This window comes from Sinohyriopsis cumingii, chromosome 1 (assembly GCF_028554795.1).
Source record: "Sinohyriopsis cumingii isolate HCF-2022 chromosome 1, ASM2855479v2, whole genome shotgun sequence".
In the NCBI taxonomy this organism is placed as follows: Eukaryota; Metazoa; Mollusca; class Bivalvia; order Unionida; family Unionidae; genus Sinohyriopsis; species Sinohyriopsis cumingii.
In genome coordinates, this window is record NC_142961.1 from 151,551,981 (window position 1) to 151,576,116 (window position 24,136).

Here is a 24,136-nt window from a genome sequence, read left to right on the forward strand (position 1 = left end):
CTGTGATCTTAATGAGAATGTCTAACATGGATGACATTATGAACTATTTGAGGATCAGTAATAAAGTGGATCATATATATGAAGTAGTGAATTGTTTCCTAAATAGTTGACGCGGAAGACTGACACAGTTGTGTTGCTCTTAATGACGGTATATATCAAGTTTAGTTTTCAGCATCTCCGTTTTTTATTTGCTGCGTATTGAAATAGTCTAAAACCTTTTAGTTAAGTGTCGGCATGAATCAAGTCTGTGACAGAAACTTTAAATCAGTTATATTTCGTTCCAGTTATTAACAATTCTTATTTAGAGTAAGGCTAATACATCCGAAATAAAAAGTACATTCGTGCATGCTCAGTGTATAAAAGATATATTAGGATTTGACTCTCTGTCTCTCAGTGTATTTATATTTGATGTAGTTAGGTTACTATTTTCCTGATGTAATGTCATGTACATGCTTTTCAATGTAATTGTATATGAAAATAACATGTGTTAGCTAAACCATTATGTGATGCCAGTACAATTCGTAATACAACTAACAGGTTCTGTATCAGTTTTGTATGTATGTATGTATGTATGTATGTATGTATGTATGTATGTATGTATGTATGTATGTATGTATGTATGCATGTGTATTTCTAATAAATGTCATCAGTTAGTGGTATATATTTTAAAAATATGAGCACTGTAATATGGTATACACTGTACCAAATAGTAAGTACAAAAACACTGGATATAATCATCTAGGTTATATTTGAACTGACAAAGAGTACAGTATGTTAGGACACATTTGGAACTGACTCTCCAAACACCACTAAGGCTGTCCACTTCATTTGGAACTGACTCTCCAAACACCACTAAGGCTGTCCACTTCATTTGGAACTGACTCTCCAAACACCACCAAGGCTGTCCATTTCATTTGGAACTGACTCTCCAATCACCATTAAGGCTGTCCACTTCATTTGGAACTGACTCTCCAAACACCACTAAGGCTGTCCACTTCTTTTGGAAATAACTCTCCAAACACTAATAAGGCTATCCACTTCATTAAAACTGACTCTCCAAACACCACTAAGGCTGTCCACTTCATTTGGAACTGACTCTCCAAACACCACTAAGGCTGTCCACTTCTTTTGGAAATAACTCTCCAAACACTAATAAGGCTATCCACTTCATTAAAACTGACTCTCCAAACACCACTAAGGCTGTCCACTTCATTTGGAACTGACTCTCCAAACACCACCAAGGCTGTCCACTTCATTTGGAACTGACTCTCCAAACACCACTAAGGCTGTCCACTTCATTTGGAACTGACTCTCCAAACACCACTAAGGCTGTCCACTTCATTTGGAAATAACTCTCCAAACACCAATAAGGCTATCCACTTCATTAAAACTGACTCTCCAAACTCCACTAAGGCTGTCCACTTCGTTTGGAATCGACTCTCTAAACACCACTTAGGCTGTCCACTTCATTTGGAACTGACTCTCCAAACGCCATTAAGGCTGTCCACTTCATTTGTAACTGACTCTCACTAAGACTGTCAATATCATTTGGAACTGACTCTCCAAACACCACTAAGGCTTTCCACTTCGTTTGGAATCGACTCTCCAAACACCATTAAGGCTGTCTACTTCATTTGGAACTAACTCTCACTAAGGCTGTCCATATCATTTGAAACTGACTCTCCAAACACCACTAAAGCCGTCCACTTCATTTGGAACTGACTCTCCAAACACCACTAAGGCTGTCCACTTCGCTTGGAATCGATTCTCCAAACACCACTAAGGCTGTCCACTTCATTTGGAACTGACTCTCCAAACACAACTAAAGCTGTCCACTTGATTTGGAACTAACTCCCCAAACACTAAGGCTGTCCACTTCATTTGGAACTGAATCTCCAAACACCAATAAGGCTGTCCACTTCATTTAGAACCGACTCTTCAAACACCACTAAGGCTGTCCACTTCATTTGGAATCGACTCTCTAAACACCACTAAGGCTGTTCACTTCGTTTGGAACTGACTCTCCAGACACCACCAAGGCTGTCCACTTCATTTGGAACTGACTCTCCAAACACCACTAACGCTGTCCACTTCGTTTGGAATCGACTCTCTACACACCACTAAGGCTGTCCACTTCGTTTGGAACTGACTCACCAAACACCACCAAGGCTGTAAGGCTGTCCACTTCATTTGGAACTGACTCTCCAAACGCCATTAAGGCTGTCCACTTCATTTGGAACTGACTCTCCAAACACCACCAAGATTGTCCACTTTGTTTGGAATCGACTCTCCAAACACCACTAAAGCTGTCCACTTTATTTGGAACTGACTCTCACTAAGGCTGTCCATATCATTTGAAACTGACTCTCCAAACACCACTAAAGCCGTCCACTTCATTTGGAACTGACTCTCCAAACACCACTAAGGCTGTCCACTTCGCTTGGAATCGATTCTCCAAACACCACTAAGGCTGTCCACTTCATTTGGAACTGACTCTCCAAACACCACTAAGGCTGTCCACTTCATTTAGAACCGACTCTTCAAACACCACTAGGGCTGTCCACTTCATTTGGAATCGACTCTCTAAACACCACTAAGGTTGTTCACTTCGTTTGGAACTGACTCTCCAGACACCACCAAGGCTGTCCACTTAATTTGGAACTGACTCTCCAAACACCAATAAGGCTGTCCACTTCATTTGGAACTGAATCTCCAAACACCACTAACGCTGTCCACTTCGTTTGGAATCGACTCTCTACACACCACTAAGGCTGTCCACTTCATTTGGAACTGACTCTCAAAACACCAATAAGGCTGTCCACTTCATTTGGAACTGAATCTCCAAACACCACTAACGCTGTCCACTTCGTTTGGAATCGACTCTCTACACACCACTAAGGCTGTCCACTTCATTTGGAACTGACTCTCCAAACACCAGTAAGGCTGTCCACTTCATTTGGAACTGACTCTCCAAACACCACTAAGGTTGTCCACTTCGTTTGGAATTGACTCTCGAAACACCACTAAAGCTGTCCACGTTATTTGGAACTGACTCTCACTAAGGCTGTCCATATCATTTGAAACGGACTCTCCAAACACCACTAAAGCCGTCCACTTCATTTGGAACTGACTCTCCAAACACCACTAAGGCTGTCCACTTCGCTTGGAATCGATTCTCCAAACACCACTAAGGCTGTCCACTTCATTTGGAACTGACTCTCCAAACACCACTAAGGCTGTCCACTTCATTTGGAACTGACTCTCCAAACACCAATAAGGCTGTCCACTTCATTTAGAACCGACTCTTCAAACACCACTAAGGCTGTCCACTTCATTTGGAACTAACTCCCCAAACACTAAGGCTGTCCACTTCATTTAGAACTGATTCTCCAAACACGAATAAGGCTGTCCACTTCATTTAGAACCGACTCTTCAAACACCACTAAGGCTGTCCACTTCATTTGGAATCGACTCTCTAAACACCACTAAGGCTGTTCACTTCGTTTGGAACTGACTCTCCAGACACCACCAAGGCTGTCCACTTCATTTAGAACTGACTCTCCAAACACCAATAAGGGTGTCCACTTCATTTGGAACTGAATCTCCAAACACCACTAACGCTGTCCACTTCGTTTGGAATTGACTCTCTACACACCACTAAGGCTGTCCACTTCGTTTGGAACTGACTCTCCAAACGCCATTAAGGCTGTCCACTTCATTTGGAACTGACTCTCCAAACACCAACAAGGCTGTCCACTTTATTTGGAACTGAATCTCCAAACACCACTAACGCTGTCCACTTCGTTTGGAATCGACTCTCTACACACCACTAAGGCTGTCCACTTCGTTTGGAACTGACTCTCCAAACACCACCAAGGCTGTAAGGCTGTCCACTTCATTTGGAACTGACTCTCCAAACGCCATTAAGGCTGTCCACTTCATTTGGAACTGACTCTCCAAACACCACTAAGGTTGTCCACTTCGTTTGGAATCGACCCTCCAAACACCACTAAGGCTGTCCACTTCATTTGGAACTGACTCTCCAAACACCACTAAACCTGTCCACTTCGTTTGGAATCGATTCTCCAAACACCACTAAGGCTGTCCACTTCGTTTGAAACTGACTCTCCAAACGCCATTAAGGCTGTCCACTTCATTTGGAACTGAATCTCCAAACGCCATTAAGGCTGTCCACTTCATTTGGAACTGACTCTCCAAACACCACTAAGGCTGTCCACTTCATTTGGAATTGACTCTCCAAACACCACTAAGGCTGTCCACTTCATTTGCTACTGACTCTCCTTACACCACTAAGACTGTCCACTTTTATTTTTAAAAATCAGCACTTAGTACGCAGCTTGAAATGATGTCATCATTACAACATTTCGTCATCGATACGACGTCATGTTTTACGTAGTTTTATTTTATCTCTATGAGTTCTTAAATTATGCACTCGAAATCCGGTTATAAATCATTGTTCCTCTTCATATGGAGATGTTTTAAGTATATTTTATTTCAATGAATGCTGTCTAGCATGAAAATAATGTTTGAATTCGATAGAAAAGTTAAAATTATGTAATATGAACTTCAAAAACAATAAATACGTGAATATTACATTTTCAATATTTACGGAAGCCAACTATGTTGAAGTTTATAACCCTCTAGTTAGTGCAATAGTTTAATGGACAATGTGACGGTAAAAGGATATCTGAGTCAAAACATGCTTTCATGTTTATTGTATTTGGTTGCTACATTTTGAATGAAAATTTGCATTCATATAATCTATGGGAATTCGACATATCTATTTATAAGTCAATATACATATGTCAGTGTACTTATCACAGACTTCTACTTGTAATCTGGTTTGTCTTATCACAAGAGCTATTATCAGTTGTGTCATACAAGGTTACGCTAGGCTGGCAACTTAGTCTGGCTTGATATAGTAATGAAATCTACGCTGATGGCTCTGCCAATCATTTTATTTAACATTTTACTCGTAGCGAGTATGACTTGTGTCAGAACACAAATGACAGAACATGACCAGCCATCTAATGATGTTCTACGAAGAGTAGAGGCTCTAGAGAGAGCACAGGATGAATGTACTCAAAACCTCAGACATATATCTAAACTGGAACAACTACTGCAAGACGCTTTTACGCGAATAGAAAAGGCAGAAGGACACATCAACAAGCTTGAACGGGAACTTCTTGAAAGAGATGCCACTGAGCAGAAATCGCAATATGCTTCTCTTGATCAGCATAGCATCTTGTTCACTAAATCCAAGATCAGAAAGTCAGAAAAGCGTCTGAAAAAACTTGTGGAATTGATTCCGGAAAGATCTGGAGTAAATTACACAGATGCAATAAGAGTGAAAGAAGCCTTGAGCGAACAACCGTCTGGCAGTCCTAAGATGAATAGATCTAGCATTATAGAAAGGAACCATAGCGGATCATTCAAATTTGAACAGGCACAAAATATTAAAAGAGCAGGTATTTACAACAAGACACTATTGAAGTATGAAACGATCTATATTGCTAATGGCAGATACATTCTTTTATAAATTGTAAAAGAAGCGTATGACATTGGTCTTAGTGTATACATTTTAGCTCAGAATTTAAAACTTCGTGGTCACTATTGCGATTTAGTTTAAAAAAAACAAAACATTTTTTGTTCTAGGGGACTGATTTTGCATTATCGTTTAACACAATATTTGACTTATTTTCTTTGTCAAAAAGAAGATTAAAAATCAGGATGAGAGAATGTTGGAAAGATAATACAATATAATAATAAATGACAGTTTTAAAGAATAGGATACTGCAGACTATTAATATCGAATCACTTTGCAATTCTTCATCATTCGTATTTGTAACTGTATTTCACCTTTTTATCTTTCTATAGGTGTTCTGAGACGGGCTGCAGGTAGTTTGACTTTAACAGAAGTAGCTTTCCATGTTACTTTGGTTTCCGCTAACAATGTTTTTCAGTCAGATCAGATACTAACATATGACACGGTGCTCTACAACAAAGGAAACGCTTACAACCCAACGATGGGTACGTTCATTTGCCCCGTGACTGGAACTTATTACTTCTTCGCAAATATTGGAGTATCGCCTAATAAGTTTGCATCCATCAGTATAAAATCAGACGGGTTGGTTAAAGGACGTGCCATTGCTACATCAAATTCGGGTCATGAGCAAGGAAGTACCTCTGTTTTCGTTAAATGTGACGTGGGACAGCATGTGTATGTAGAAGCTTATCAAAATTCTGAGGCATATGGAGACCATTATACATCGTTTTCTGGATTTCTCATTTCAAGGGAAGAGACAAGTAGCAGCTAAGGGAAGATTGCGATCATTGCGGCTTACAGTATGCATTGCTTTTCTCTTGTCTCGTAACAACCACGGATATGACGACTACTACGAATAAAGATACAAAGCGAAATAACTTAAAATGTGAGATTTTCTTAGCTCTTGATAGAGTTATAATGTTCAGTAACTCATACATCATTTTATGTTTAAAAAAGATTAAAGATATGCATACATATTTTGTGGATTTATTTGTTCTTTTCCTTACGAAAAATGTATGGAAAAGATATGTCTTGATTAAATTGTACAATTCACACCTGAACTCTAACCACCCCCACCAATTCAATACCCAAATAAACAAATAAAAACATAAAATCCCTAGCATATATCCAAGAGTTTAAGTGCAGAACCTAAAGGAGATTTGAATTTACGTTGGTCACATATATGTTTTTAGGAAGACTAGGAAAAGTCATTGTATATTTACGAAATTATTGAGAAAGAAAATTAATAATTACTCATCATTAATTTTCTCTTCCTGTCATCGCTGTTGCGTAACACATCTCAGTATTGATTAGTTATTTTTTGTTTTATTCCTGTACCAGGTTTAATTTAGTCTCTTGTAGTGAATTTCTTTATCTCTTTTTTTTGGGGGGGGGGGAGGGGGACACGAGACAGATGCCCCCCCCCCCATCCTAGCCAAATCTGTAAATGGTTTATGTGTATTTGTTGCCCCAAAAGGTGTGTTGTTTGTATATTTTATCTCTAATTTGGAATTTAAATTTTTGTTTAGAAATTTGGATCGGGGTATTTCTAAATTCCCTAGTGTGCCTATAGGGTTGTTTCTCCGAAAGTGATTTCTGTCATCCTCTCGGAAATCCTTCCCTAGTGTGTTATCGACCTGGCTAGGGTCTCCTATGTCTTGTGTTTGCTATGTGTGTGTGCTATGTGTTCTGGTTGCTATAAATGTTTCCATGTCAGGACAGCCGCTATGCCGAATTTCAAGATCCCAGTTTTCTTAACTTTCCCGTGTTCATAATACATCGGGAATATTTGTTTAATTTTGAATTTTGACGATGAGTAGTAGTATGTATATTAATTTAAAACCCTATTGGTTTTTGTGTGTGCACCTATATTCCATTCTCGTATAATAATAAGGTAGTACTGTGTTCGAGATGGGGTTCATACTTTTTTTAATTTGGTGTACTTCTCCCATCTCGAGCAGGTCCATCTTTTGAAATTGATATTTTATGCCGAAACTCCAAAATTATTCTTCCCTTTCGGGGTATAAAAAAAAATAATAATTGGGGAGGGGAGATCCCACCTTAATTCCTAATAACTATGACCTGACCACAGGCTCTTTTTGTTGATATGATATAGTTACTAATTTCATATAACGTATTTCTAGTGAAAGTTCCATCCAGGAATAAAATATTTTGTTTTTTGTATGGATTAATTTTCTGGATTTCACTTATAACTTTTATACGATTAGTTTGTGTTTTTGAACATTGTACCATTACATGATATTTGGAGTAGGGTCCTATTTTACACAGTGAACATCTCGGCGGTACTCTGACCATACGCCGTCTCACTGCGGCCTCTCCTGTCAACCATGCATTATGCATGTATTTGAAGCAGAGGCTTTGAATTTTTAGAGATCCTAATTTCGTCCAATTTTTCCATGCTCTATTCCAGTCTACATATATATTTTCTTTTTCTGTTGTACTTTTTATATTTTTTGTAGCTTCATCCCTAACCCAGTTATATGTCAATTTTTCTTCTAAGCCCCATAGTTCCTTTTTATCTCTGTTTTTCAAGATTATTTCCTTAATATTCCTAATTCGGTCTAGATATTTCTAAACGTTTGGTTAATTTGTTATTCTTATATATATCTTCCCTATTTCTAATTGAGAATCCATAACGGTATATATAGATACCTTCCCATGGACTCATCGGTGTTGCTCTTATCCTCTTAAAACGGTTTATTGTATTCGCTAATTTAATCAAGATGGGGCTGGGGAGTGCTACCCCACCCCTCTCTTTAGCCTTATATAATATTTCTTTGTTTATGTAATGAAGTTTAAAATTCCATATGTAGTCAATTATAGATTTATCCATTGTTTTTAAAATTTTATTGCTTATGTCTATTGATTTTAAAATATAGTTCATATGCACATACATATACGTTTTTGCTACTTGTACCCTTTCCATCAAGCACAGTGGCGTAAGAGCCCAGATTTTCACATTATGTTCGATGGCTTCTATTATCTTCATACAGTTTGCTTTCTCTGCATTTTCTCCAAAGAAAATTCCTAATGCTTTGACCTGTTTTTTAATTAGATGTGGGGGCAGCCCTGAGTGGTTGCCCTTCCAGTTTCATATTTTAAGTATCTCAGTTTTATCATGATTAATTTGTGATCCCGACACTTTCCCAAAATTATCAATTCTTTGGTCAGGTGCTTAAAGGAGTTAGCGTCCGTTATACAGTTTTTCTACAATCGTCTGCATGTTGCAGCATTTTCACTTCATCCTTTATGTTGGGTACTTTGATACCTTCAATCTCTTTGTTTAGTTGTATTTTCCTATTTAGAATTTCAATTGCTATTACGTATAATAGCATAGATAGTGGGCATCCTTGCCTCACTGATCTTTGAATTTCAAATTTACCTGTTCTCGCTCCATTGACCTGCACTCTGGAAGTTATTTTAGTGTACAGGATTTTAGTCCATTTTAGGAAATTATTTCGCAAGCCAAATTTGGCTAGTACTTTTTGTAAGTAGTTATGTTCTAATCTGTCGAATGCTTTTTCTTGGTCAAAAAGTACCATGGCAGCTTTTTGTCCAGTTTCTTTTATATGTTCTATAATGGTTGTAATGCTAAGTATATTATGCTGAATATCTCTTCCTTTCGGTCCGCATGTTTGATTGGTATTTATTATGTTCCCCATCCCTTTTTTTTATCCTATCTGCTAAAATTTTACTTAATATTTTGTAATCCGTGTTAAGGAGGGAGATGGGCCTCCAATTGTTAAGGTCCTCCCTATCTCCCTTCCCTTTATATATTAATGTTATGATCCCTTCCCTCGTACTGTCCGTCATTGTATCATTTCTTAGCAATATATTATTATATAAACATTCTAGGATTGGCGACAACTCACCACAGAACTTCGTATAGAAGTCCGTGGTGAGTCCATCTCCTCCTGTAGATTTCCCTTTTGAGAGGTTCCGTATACTTTCTAGTATTTCCTCTTGCGAAATAAATCCATCACATAAGTTCTTATGTTCTGTTGAAATTTTTTCGCATTCAATGTTTTTTAAGTATTCATCAATTTTATTATCCTCAATTTTTTGGGCAGTATATAAATGGGCATAGTAATTTTCAACATGTTTTAAAATTTCTTGCTTATCAGTTGTAATGTTATCTCCCTCTATTTTAAAAGCATTTATTACCTTTTCCCCTCCTCTTCTAATTTCTTCTCTTTTGTAGAGTCCTTTCGCTTTCTTATAAATTTGTGAAAATTTCACCGCCCTTATTTCTTTGCCCTTTATTTTCTCTTCATTTATCTGGTTTAATCTATCATTTAATTTTTTTGTAAGTATTACTGGGTTATCTTTTTTCAGTTGTAGCACATTAGCCTCCTTTTCAAGTTTGAGTTTCATACTTCTCATTTGTGTATATTTTATTGTTTTATTTTTTATGTTATTTTTTAAGACCTCCCACTCTTTAATTATATCCCTATTCCCTTTTTCAACTGTGTTGTTTATCAATTTTTTATTTCTATAATAAATTGGGGATCTTCTAACAGTTTATTATAAAATTTCCAAAATCCTTTTCCCCATTTTCTTTCATTTGATATTGTGATTTTTATGTATATAAATTTATAATCTGAGACCTTAAAATCTAATATCTTTGCTTTTTTTATACATTTTTTCATTGTAATTTGTACATAAGAACTTATTAATTCGAATTCCTTTATTGATTTTGTATTCAAAAGTAAAGTCTTTTCTTGGCATGTTTAAAATCCGGTATATGTCTGTAAGTTTGTGTGCACTTGCAAATTCTCTCATTATTTTTTTTTACAGTTCCTATCATTTGTAGTTAACTCCACTTCTCTATCAATTTTATCACCCGCCCAGTTATAATCACCCCCATTATCACATTTTCCATATTGTATTTTTCTAAGTGTTTAGATAACTCCTTAATAAACTCGTGTTTCTTATAAGTCTTTGCAGGTATATATACATTTATAAGGTGTGTTTTCTCAATTTTAATATGGATCATCCTACCTTTAAGATCTTTTCCTTCTTCTATTCTTTCCCAATTAACTCCCGGTTTATTTTTAATCAAAATAGCTACTCCCCCTTTTATGTCCTCTCCTATATAGTCATTTTTTATTAGTATTCCATTTAAGTAGCTTTCACAATAGGCTTTAACCGCATCTGTAAAGCCATTATGGGTCTCTTGAAAAAATAAAATATCATATTTTAGATTTTTATTAAATTTAGAAATTTTGTCCTTATTTATCCATTTACGTTAATAGATAGTATATGAAAGTTCGATCCCTCCATTTTTGCTTCTCCAGGTTGTCACATTTATATCCTAGATGTTTGAGTTTATATTTCATATTCTTATTTTAAGTTAGGTTGAAGGGGTGGTTTCCCCCTCCCCCATAATGTTATTTGTATTGTACTGTGATGTCTCCATTGTGTCACTATAGTCATTGTCATTTGTCTGTCTGAGTTGTAGTTGTTCCTGTCTCATTTTCCGTGTTCTCTGTCATTATCGTGTTCCTGGTTTCTTCCGAACTCCCTTTTTCAGAGTCTGTGTCCGTTCTTCTATGCTCAACTAGGTCCGCATCATGGTCACTCTGACTCTCTATTTCACTTGTATTTGATTTTATTTCTTGAGTTTCTTTCTTTTTCTTTTGTTGCTGAATTTTCTTTCTTGTCCCAATTTCTTTGTTTGAATTTACATCCGATTGATCCATAAAACTGTCTCCTTTCTCTTGCGGGGATATTCCCATTTCTGCCTTTCTTTTTGGTCTCTGACTCCTTCGTAACGGGGTGGACGTCAGGGGTGTTAAAGGCGTTATTCCCGTTATTTCTTCTCCATCTTCTTCTAGTGTATCTTTTTCCTCTAGGCATTGGAAACGGTTTTGGATATTGATTCCTTCTTCTTTCTCCCTTGCCGGTGTTTCAATTTTTCTTGTCTTATTTGGACTCAGTATTTTTCTCCACTCTGGTGTGGTTTGTGTATTGTGTATTTCCGTTACGTCAATATCTGGAAGGGTGTATATTATATCAGAATCTTCTTCCTTCTCTTTTCTTATTTGTTGTATCATCTTCACTATTTCTTCCTGTTGCTTCTGCAAATGTTCACTTTGTTGTTGTTGTTGTTGTAATTGTTGCTGTTGCTGTTGCGCTTCCACTCTCTTGTTGTTTCCATTTCCGGCTGTTTTGCTTGCGTAGGTTTCTCTTTCTGCCGCGCCCCCTCTTGTTGGCTTCTTTCCCGGGCAATCCCATGGCCTATGCCCGACCTGTGTACAAATAGGGCAGATTCTGTCTTTTTCTGCTCCTTTGTACCATCTTTTTAACTTAAAACCTAGTACGTAAAAAAACATGGGGATTATTTTTGCCTCTTTTCTGTGTACATATATGATGCGGTTCCCGGATTTAATTGGGGCAAAGCCCCATATTGTAGCCATTCTGTGGTTCAGTACGCTTACTCCGAACTTTTTCTCTAGTTTGTGTATTAGCTCATCACTACTGACCGATAGAGGCAATCCCATGATGTGAACTTCTGTAGTTTTAGGTGTAATATGTCTTACAAATGGTTCTGTCATCGACACTGTTGCCTTTACTCCTTTTACTTTTAATTCCCTTTCGTGAATCAGTGGGTTTTGATCTTTGGTATAGATTACATATTTGTTGATGCCTGCGTGTTGAACGCCATCTATTTTCTCTGTATCTACTCCCAAAACGTTTATTGCCATTAATACCTCAGCTTGCATGGGCGTTGAGGGTGCTCCACTAAGGTCAAGGGTCTGGCATCCTGATGGGTGTTCAGCAATTAATTTATTGTCCTCCACCCTTGTATGAAAATATTTCCTTAGCTTCGAACCGGCTGGTATGGCCTCTGGCATTTTTTCCCTGTCTATTTTTTCTGAATTGTTTGAGTTTGTCTGAGTTAAGTTCACTAGTGCAGGTCTCACACTACTATTTAGACTCCACTATTAATTTATGACAACTTTAGATAGATTGAGGTGGTGATACCTAGCAAAGAATATTCCTGAATTGTTTTGTTTTCCCACTTAATGTATATGCAATAGTTTTAGATGGTCCAGTAATAAGGTGTCTACTACTCTACACAATTCTTTATATGCAATGAAAATGAAAGGAAATAGAAAAAAAGATACAAGTTATAAATGAATTATGAAAAAGTCTCACAAATAATCCCGTTCGCAGCTACACTCCTAATTCACTAGCTTGCTTAGGCGGCATTGTATTGTACTGTACTGTGCTGTGCTGTACTGTACTACTGAGCTTTCTTTATCTCAAGGTAATAATGCTAAGAAGGATATACACGAAATGATATTATGTTCTTAAACAATTCTACTTGTGAACTGCATGTGGAGTTCCAGATTTTAAAAAGTGGACGATACTGTACAGCCAGAGCTGGTTTAAGAGGAAATGAACTCAGGGAAAATGCGGGAGCATGTGTGATGTTCTTCGGTTTTTAAAAAGTGCGGAAATAGCTTTAGCAATTTACGTCATTCCAAACGTTACAGGCAATTTACGTCATTCATAACATGTTAAGTAATTTACCTCATTTCAAACTTTAAAGCACTTTACGCAAATGCAATACCAGATAACTCATGGCATCTTTTAATTGTATGTTTCCCACTTTCGTGTAAATGATTTAGACTCCGTTCCTAATCGTGAAAAATGTTTCTAAAGAAAAGTCTTTTCGTATCCCAATAAATTGTCAGCAATCCCTGTAGCATATTAACGTCAGTTCACGTAACAATTCACATTCTCTCTATCCGAGTTGTCGCCAGTGGTGTACATAACCCATTGAGCGAAATCAGAAAGAGTAAGAGAGACACGACATTTTTCTTTTCATGTACACCTGTAATCATGCCACAATTTCGACAGTGATGCAAAGAACACAGAAGTAAGCAATAGTTCTTTTACCATTCTCCATTTTCACTGTTATCTTAGCCTCTTTCCTTTCATCTTAAAGTGAGGAAAAATACTTGTCTAGAACTAAATACACTTTTGTATAACGGTTGAAATATTTAGCTATATATAAGTATCATATGTATATATAGTCTTTCTTAATATCAATAAAACCTTTTAAAAATTAGAATATACAGCACGGTCCTTGTGGCCGCATTGATCTGACTGAAGCAGCGTGTGGGATCTTCACTTGGGGGCTGACTCGGGTAACAACTACCGAAGCACTAAAGCAGGGGTGCACAACCCCCGGACCGCGCCCAAACGTGTTCTTTCCGGCCGTCAGGGCAAATTAAAACAACACAGAAATCTGGCCGCGAAAAGTAATAATATTAAAGAAGTTAATGTTTGCGGCCTTCGAATGGTCTTAGAAAATGCAATCTGGCTCTTGGCCAAAAAAGGACGTGCACACCTGCATTAGGGTATTTAAACCATCTCACGTGCACGTATAGTAGCATGAAGAGACATTGGTGGACATATAATAAAAAAAGATTTAAAAAAGTGAAAGATGATATCAGCGATATGGATACGATATATATATATATATATATATATATATATATATATATATATATATATATATATATATATATATATATATATATATATATATATATATATATATATATATATATATATATATATATATATATATATATATATATATATATATATATATCTGTGTGTGTGTGTGTGTGTGTGTGTGTGTGTGTAGAAGAAGAAGAAGAAACAGAAGGGGATTCATATACATGTAAACAGTCATACATAAACAATGACGAATTTACTGTCGTTGAGTAAGGTTTCTGATCTGTGCAGTTAACTTGAAGAATTATGCCACCATTTCGTAATAGAATTTTCTGTATATAATCTGACTAGTATTAAGAGACCATCTATTTTATGATGGAAATATTTAAAAAGAAGGATGTTATGATGGTCTCCTGTTCATAATAGGACTTACTTTTATTTATTTTTAAAGAGGACTGCATAGATCAATTATCTCTATTTCTTGTTCAATACACAAAATATTATAGTTTTCGTTCAAATACCAAGTAGAAAAGAACTCTTGAGAACCAAAAGATACCTCTGTGATTATTCTGTAAAATTGTGTTCAATTAGCTTCCTTTACTTTAGGAATTTCATTGTTGACAGTAAGTAGGCTGTCATTCGAATGATGCCTGCCCCTGTTGATAAACATGATAATTATCAACGTTACGCTCATTAGCACTCTCTCAGTGACGTAGAAAGAATATCTGTCATTCCCCCGCTTTTGAAAAGCTTAATATGGAGCCAGCTCCCAATAAAAAAAGCTGTTTGATGGTAAATACTGGCACCCATTGGACCTACATCCCCGACCCTTATACCCACCACCCCTCCCCTCAGTTGTTGGGATTGCGTGGGCGGTTACTAACAGATTATCTATTTAATTGCCAAAACACATTTGCACATTAGTTGACTGCACTAAGTTTTCCCATGCTAAATTTTAAAGGCCATCAACACTATGGCACAGGCTTATATGTACAGATAATTTCATATCAACAGGAATAGGCGGTGATCTGTGACGAACAAACTATTTGTCACGTTGGTAAAATGTAGCAGAATTTCACACACATCTCCTATGATATTAGCTTCAAACAGGCGTGAATTTTCCCTGACTGCATCTTGCACCAACTGTGCAGTGTGTCGACTATCAACTCTTGAAGTGGAATTATTGGTGTGTATATGCCGAGTAATTAGTGTCTGCCTATATGACTCGAAATAGTGTCCCGACGTACATCTGATATCACTGCTATTTCTACACAATATTAACTGTTACTTTTACAAAATTATTTGCAAGAAGACAACTCCGGTGGCCAAAATGGTTAGCGGGTCCGCCTCGGATGCGAGATGTCGCGGGTTCGAACCGGCCGAGTCCTATCAAAGACGTAAAGACACACATCCCTACAAGCAAACGAAAATGCATGATCTGCCACACAAATATAGAAACATGGTATCAGATACAAAGGGAGCAAACGTTTATAGACATGCTGTTTTACCCTTACATACCAACATACTATCACACAGAAGAAAGGAAGTTTTAGTTGTCAGCAACATCGACATATACAAACACATAATACACAAAATATAAAGACAAAAAGTTTGGCAAGAGGGATTGGTATTTCTCTTTTCTAGAGATCTGGGTGGCCTTGAAAGGCCCGTCAGGGTTTGTTAGCCAAAGGCAGATAACATAAGTTCCGTCCCATCAGTGGTTTTCTACTTCTGAAACTTCATCGCATCGTTGAACCGTACAATAAAACCTGTTGTGAATACCTTGTATACCCGGAGCGATAGTACTATTGCCACTGTAACCGGTATTCTTACTTCGGTTTAGCTTTGGCAGTTTCCCTGTCGTATTTGTAGCACTACCTTCACCTCCTTCTTCATCATTACCACTGTTGGGTAAGATTGGGATATTTTTTACAGCGACAGAAGACGCAGAAGAAACAGTTGTTCAACAATATCAAGACGAGAAAGTTCAAAGCTGAAGTGTACCGGTTTCATTACAGATTTGTGGGATTCCTTGTTAGATGAACTGAAATGATAATGTGAAGCTAAAGAGGACGATCGTTCTGGACTATCCATCCATGACGATAATTTGAAGTCTCCTGTTTGGATCGACATCGTCTAAAGTTATCGACAAAATTCAATACATCCAACAATCAAAGGAAGAGTTTGACATGACCGACGCAAAAGCAGATCTTCACATGACCCATGTTTTGCCTCCTAGAGGCAAACGACGCAGAAAAGTGTCATTGGTAAATGAACTCTACAAAACGCAAGAGTGTCCAAATTGTCAGTGAAAACAACCAGATTGGCTTAGCCTATGCATTTGTCGTGGATCGAACGAAGAACAAGACCCACAGGAAGGAAAAGAGAACGGAAATGCATTCCATAATTGCCCCAACAACGAAGAGCAGATTTCCTTTTGAATCAAGCAGACCGTGTATGGCCTGCCTGAAATGCAGAAAATTCAAGACGTGTTGACAACATCATAAACGTACTTGTGAATTATTGAGATTGTCTTTCACTTGTGGAGCTAATAACTCAAAGGCAGACGTCTGTCAAGGAAGGAAAATACGCGTTTTTGTGACTATAGCTTGGACTTTGAGCATCAATCTTACAGTCAAAGATATGAACTGCAGGAAGACTTCATGCAAGAACAGCACAATAACAAAACGAAAAAGACAATGGCATTAACATCCCTATTTCCTTTGCTCATCATACTTGTGAAACGTGCATACCAAAATCTATATTTTCGAAAACGATTCTCAAGTGAATTGTAAGAGATGTATCATGTTCATGAAAGAGTCGCTCGACAAAGAGGAAGCGGTTTAGGAGATATGTTACACCAACTTATCGCACGAGAACACGCTTCTTAAACAGGGTTGGGACTCGATTATTGTACCACTTGACGCAAGGAAAAGAACTTTAAAATGTCCTCATTGACAAACAAAATCCAAAGATTTCTTCATGAGAGCAGAAACAATACGGTTTCAAACCGGAAAAGACTATTTAAATCCCCGAGAAATCCCTATAAATTCGTTTCACATTTCTGGCCAAGGCATTACTAGTTCTATGCCCCAGCAAGGACGACTATGCCAAAATAGACGTCTAAACCTTCTTGGATCTCATAAACATGTTCAGAAGAAAAGGAGAAGAACAGGAGATGTCAGAGAAATGGCAGTGTTTGAGTCTTGATTGAGAAAGGGAAAAAATGATGCTCCGAGATTCATGTGAAAGTTCTAAGTCAGAACATAATCAATTTGACATGCCACCCACGATTATGAAGTTACACGAATACCATTTTTTATAATTTTATTTTGTGTCGTCTTCAACTACCATAGCTCCTATCGAATTTAAAGTGATCATATCGACCTGAACAACAGTCACTTGTACCTGAAAGTCAAAGTGGACAACATCAATCCAGGGGAAGAAGCCAGCGTAGCTCCCTTTAACAATGTGTTCAGTGAAATGGATTTGTAATAACAGAATAATCAGTAGCAGCATGGATACCAACCCATAACGAGCCCACCTAGAAAATTTCGTGACGTACGGAAAAGAAGCAAGTATACACATCTGAATGCCTCCGTAGTTTGGAATCCTGAAACTTTGGAAGTCTTCAACAACGCAGACCGACAGCAAAGTATCCGACACGACGAGTGGAAGTGCAATCTTTCACCATTACCTGTGGACTCTGATCCAAGATAGAAGCTTTTGTTTTCCAAGGAAAGCTACCTAAACATTTGCTCTTTGGCAACATCAATATTGCGGCCCTCAATGGAGCCAGTGATCAACATACTTTCGAGTTCCAACAGTTAGATAAGTCCAAGAAATAAGTCACTTGAGGTGGCCAAACGTTGTGTACCAGGCTCTTTGTATCTAAGTGTATCCAGAAATAAAATATACTTGAGATCGTACATGGCATTATTTAAAGTTGTAGGACAGTCAGTTAACAACAGCAACCAATATCGGTTTGCAGTAGATATGGCCAACACATTGAATGTCATCTTGTATGCAGAGTTTGACAATACTCTTTACAGCAGTTGTTTGAGAGAAGTGATCCTCGACTGTAAAACAAGAAAAGATCGTACATGCAAAGTCAAATTTACAGTCATTATGTCAAGATGGACAGAACAAGAACAACATTTAGTCTCCTGTTTTGCACGTGATTTGGCTTAAAGCCTAGCCAGAAAACATTTTTATGAACGTCAAATCCATGATCGTAGTAAGAAACAACACGACTAATCCATGATCCTAGTAAGAAACAACACGTCAGATCCATGATCCTCGTAAGAAACATCACGTCAAAACCATGATCTTATTAAGAAATAACACGTCATATCCATGATCCTAGTAAGAAACAATATATCAAATCCATGATTCTAGTAAGAAACAACACGTCAGATCCATGATCTTAGTAAGAAACAACACGTCAGATCCATGATCCTAGTAAGAAACAACACGATTAACCCATGATTCTGGTAAGAAACAACACGTCAGATCCATGATCCTAATAAGAAACAAAACGTCAGGGCCATGATCCTAGTAAGAAACAACACGTCAGATCCATGATCCTAGTAAGAAACAACATGTAAAATCCATGATCCTAGTAAGAAACAACATGTCAGATCCATGATCCTAGTAAGAAACAACATATTAAATCCACCATCATAGTAAGAAACAACACGTCAAATCCATGATCCTAGTAAGAAAAAACGCATCAGATCCATGATCCTAGTAAGAAACATCACGTCAAATCCATTCTCTAAGAAACAACACGTCAAAATCCATGATCCTAATAAGAAACAACACGTAAGATCCTAGTAAGATACAACACGTCAAATCCTAGTAAGATCAAAAAGTCAAACCCATGATCCTAGTAAGAAACAACACGTCAGATCCATGATCCTAGTAAGAAACAACACGTAAAATCCTTGATCCTGGTAAGAAACAACACGACTAATCCATGATCCTAGTAAGAAACAACGCGTCAGATCCATGATCCTGGTAAGAAACAAAACATCAGATCCATGATCCTAGTAAGAAACAACACGTCAGATCCATGATGCTAGTAAGAAACAACAAGTCAAATCCATGATCCTAGCAAGAAACAACATATTAAGTCCACGATCCTTTGTAAGAAACAAAACGTCAGATCCATGATCCTAGTAAGAAACAACATATCAAATCCACGATCCTATGATCTTAATAAGAAACAACACGACAAATGCATGATGATGTGTCAAGACGAAATGTTGGAACAGGCTTGGAATCTCATCTCAGAAGAGAATATTAAGAGGAAATGGTATAAAACCTTGCGTGATCATTGACTTATCTAGAAAACAAACGCATTATGAAGTTCTCTTGCAACAAAATACAGACACTACCCGTGGTTCCTCCGTTTTATTGACAGCAAGCACTGAATTGATGACTTATCACTACCTATGAAAAACCCTAAAGGAAAACAATGGATACCTGGGAACTTCACTAACTTATGACTATCAGTTCATACACAGCCTCTTGGAATCCTGTCGTGTGTGCCAATGCAGCACAGACGACAATCATCAACCAAGAACCAACTGCCTAGCTGTCTACTTTCTCAACGAGCACAGAGTGAAATATTTTTATATGGATTACATCCTCTGGAAAACAAGATCATTCTCTTTATGAAAAGAAATGCTGTATCAACTTAATTCAATAATGTGAGATTACAAGGGGTCACATTATTTGGTATGTGGACACAATATTATGTGTATTTTCTTCATCAGCGCAGTCTTCAATTTCGCTTAGAAGATGTAGTAACTTCTTTTGATCGTGAGTAATCTAGAAATGAAGAAGATAAATGGTAAAGATTGTTCTGTGAAAAATTATAGATATATCTTTTCTTTGTCTCAGAAGCAAAGTGTGAATAGATGGCAAAATGCCAGTGCCTTAGATTAATACGTCTATGTCTAATAGTCTTTATGTGTACTCCTCTTTAACAACTAAATGTCTGACCAAATATGGTGTTATTTTGATTTTTATATATATTTGTTGAAAATAAATTGTAAATTCATTTACACATATCTTTCTCTCAATCTTACTCATGTTCTTCATTACGTCCGTCCTTTGTCCCAGATAAAGTGGTGCGTTCACCAGTACGTCCACCCATAGTCAAGTCGAAAAGAAGACAATAATGAACATAAATATGAAAACTTAATGGGTCAAACCATCATTTTATGCTGGACGGATAAGAAAGAAGAAAAGAGTGAAGAAATACATGAACCTAAATAAAACTAAAAAATAAGAAAAGAAATGTAAAGAGAGGAAATAGGAAGCCTTTTATTTTTATCTTCTCTACGGTAAGTTTTCTATTTCATGCAAGTATTCATTATTAATAATGTCATCCAAAAGCAAATTTTTTCAATATTAAAAATAATAATTTTTCTCACATTTTCTTGTACAAACAAAATCTCACTTCCCACTGTATTCATTTCTCATAATGCGCTTTCACAGAATTGACATGACATTTGCTAGTTCTGATGTTCCAGTGATTTATAACTACGGAGGGGTGTGGTGGGGTGGGGTGCGGGTGGTTCGTTCCACCATAATTATACGCATATATTTTCTCGTAGAACATACTGCATATTTCTTCTCTGCATTATTCATTTTTTCCATTTTCAAAGTGTATAAGATGCATGTTCACGATTACATCGTAATATCTGCCAATAGTTCTTTCTAAATTTAATGTGCCTGATGTTGGAATAACGCCATTTCAAATCTTCAAATTTCATGTGCATATTTACAGTCTTATATATGTCCACATTCTGCATTGCAATATTCCACTGCTGGGTCTACTCGTTGCATTCTTACAGCTTTATTGAGTATTTTTTAATCACCATAACGGTAAAAATACAAAACATTGTAAAAGTTACGATGTAGTACAGTGATAGTTACAACTTAGATGTTAGCATGATGATAGATGCAATATTGTAATCAACACTCTCTGTTGTCATAATGGGGCATTATTGTAATGACCATATTAATTTATTTATTTATTTATTTATTAATTTATTTATTTATTCATTTGTTTTTTATTTTTTTCTCTTAGCATGCTGATCTGGAATCAGGGATTGTTCATTGCAGTCTCACCAAAATCGGATAATCATTCCTCGTTTAAACAGTGATTTTGTTCATGTAAGCTATCTTGTGAAATTCAGAATTTAACACTTGAAACTTGCCAACAAATCAATAATGACTCTAGAATTTCATTTTTAAAATTAACGTCTTACAACATTTAAAAATAAATGTCCTGCTAAATAAATAAAAAATGATGCTGTTTTGTGAAGCTATTCACGTAATCAGTCCCACGGAAATCATATACGCACAAGGACGACTTTATTTACATTGAGCAACTTTTTTGATCTACGATTTTAGCTTGCTGGATTATACACATTGCTTTTTTGATATTCTACACAGTCTGAGTGGTAATAAGTGGTCATCGTCTTTAAGAAGGGAAATATAGCCTCGTTAGAACTAGGGTTGATTATTATGGACTCGTGCTCGTCAAGTATATTTTTCAAAAGATGTCATGTAGTTTGTACTTAATAAAGGATTGGACGTGGATTTGTTATATCCATTTGTTTCAAACACACCAAAGAGTATCGGCTGTTTATTATGTTACCAAAGAGAGAGAGAGAGAGCGAGAGAAGAAATAAAGACCAGAGGCGAAGGTAACTCTCTCGAACTATTCCTAGTTCTAAATATGTACGAATTATTTCCCTTACACTGGAGGATTACATTTTTATGACGTTACTCCATGCCTACGAAATTCCTTTGATAAAAGTGCAATTACATTAATATAAATTGCAATATATTCTGTACAATTAGAGACATTGAATACACACAGAATATTCAAGACAATATGCGTCAAGTGTTAATAGCGAAATATTCAGAATGCTGACGGACTCTAAGTACTGATTCAATTCCTATAGTAAACCAATGGAAACATCACATTTTTAAAATTACAACAAATTTAAATTTCAAAATACTCATGATCAAACCTACATCTCTTAGTATAAACCGTTTCTTGTGGACAGTTACTACACACGTCCGCCATTAAGGTACTGATTAGCGCAACTGATAATATACGACTTACACTAGAAAGACTGGATAAAACAGGAAATGCCTCAAAAACTTCCATATTTCTATATTGCTATCAAACAACTTTATTTCAGCATAAATCTTCCAAAATCTACTCTCAAATACTACAGAAAATTGCTACATCAGAATGTGAGTAAAGCACAAAATAGAAATTTATTAACATATTTATGTTCACAAAATTCAGGTCAATACTTCTGAAAAAAATATTATCGTGCAGGAAAATTGATCAATTTAAACTGAGCAAGAAATTTTATATATAATCTGCGAGAGAAAAAGTCACTGAAATGCCCAAGTAAATGAAAAGTGACCGATTTGATACACTTCATGGTTTTATTATTTACTGTCCTGATATGAAATTACAAACAAGAATATATGTAAATATATATTCCAAAACATTATACACACACACACACACACACAAACACACACACACACACATAATGCTTTGGAATGAACAATCTTTGGAATGTCAATTTATTGATAAGGTTTTGTAAAATGTAAAATAAGTAGTTTGAAGAAAGAAGTAATATTTTTTATTTCATACTTTTTCTAAGTAAAAATTAAATAATCACCTTTTTAATTACTAGCTGAATATATTCTTTTCGATTAAAAAAGAGATAATGGATCGTACAGATATGAGCGAAGTCTTTGATAGTCAAATCCTTTTGTAGTTTTTAAGGCTTCATCGGATTAATAAATATCGATATGGTGAATAGAATTTAATTTCTGGATCAATTAATGAAAGTAATTTCGTTGAAATTAATAATTATTTAATTCAGTTTTCTGTGTGGTCATTTATCGGTATAATTTAATTATGTACGTACATATGTGCTGTTCTCACAACAAACTATGAGAATAAGTGAACAAAAAATATATGAACATAAAGAGAAGGTATGAAAATTATTACCTAGTTTAGTTGACGTGTTTGATGAGAACCCAAAGACGATTTCATAAAATAATTGAAACTTTAGAGCTTTGAAATAAATAACTTGCGAAAATAAGCGTTATACTATGAACCACAATCTCGGGGATGAAATCTAACCAATTATACAATATTACATAAGAAAAGTTCGAAGTAAAACAACAATAAAACGTTAGGGTAATCAATTCGTTAAATATTGTTTTCACAGGGATGCACTGTTAATTGAAAGCTCATGCAAGCAAATGATATTTACAGTAAATGTATGAATATAGCTTCAATAGTACACAGTGCTAGGTGAATTCAGTACTGTAATGTCACGTGATACACATAAGGCTAAGCCCATTAAAACCAACAAGCAGAGGTCTATGTTCTCATCATTAATGAGAGAGAATGTGTGGAGAAATCTGAAACACGTGTTTTTAATTCCGCACCTAAAAAATTGGGTGCTGCTTTCGGTATTGAGTGTCACAAATTCAAGTATATAAATGAGTCGAAATTGTATCCATAGAAAATTCTGTCTATTAATTTCAGTTTTAAAAAAATGATTCTGTTTACTAACATTTAACCTTTCACTATCAACCGATAATGACTCTCCAAACTCGTATATACTGTACTGTTTTATATTCAACCATTGCTAGAATGGTTCCCATTTTTCAATACAAATAATGCCGTGAGTTCTATATGCACCCTTGATTTGCGTGGCACCTTTATATGGTAGTAGAATGCATAAGTACGCTAGAGAATATCAAAACATATTGGCAATCTATGTATACCAACATGAGCAATGATGTTTTCAGACAACATTCTGAGTATCTGAATTTCATTAAAGAAATCTGAAGAAAAAAATTCAAATAATTCTGTGTAATGATGATTAACTTTACATGCTCTCAACATTTATTTTCCTTCCGTTTAAGATTGAAATCTATTATCATCCTTGTAATAGTATGCAACAAACCAGTCAAGGGTCAAAGTGCAGGCATTACCTTCTATGATCGCTT

The 24,136-nt window shown here is 36.2% G+C and overlaps 1 protein-coding gene across 1 annotated transcript; it reads left to right on the forward strand.

The window, feature by feature from the left end:
• Positions 1–4,904: 4,904 nt before the first annotated feature.
• On the forward strand, positions 4,905–6,501 carry LOC149808167 (uncharacterized). The gene is made up of 2 exons (XM_089950044.1): positions 4,905–5,489; positions 5,899–6,501. The coding sequence occupies exons 1-2, from the start codon at positions 4,946–4,948 to the stop codon at positions 6,336–6,338; spliced, it is 984 nt and encodes a 327-aa protein (XP_089806170.1). The 5' UTR covers positions 4,905–4,945; the 3' UTR covers positions 6,339–6,501.
• The last annotated feature ends 17,635 nt before the right edge of the window (positions 6,502–24,136 follow it).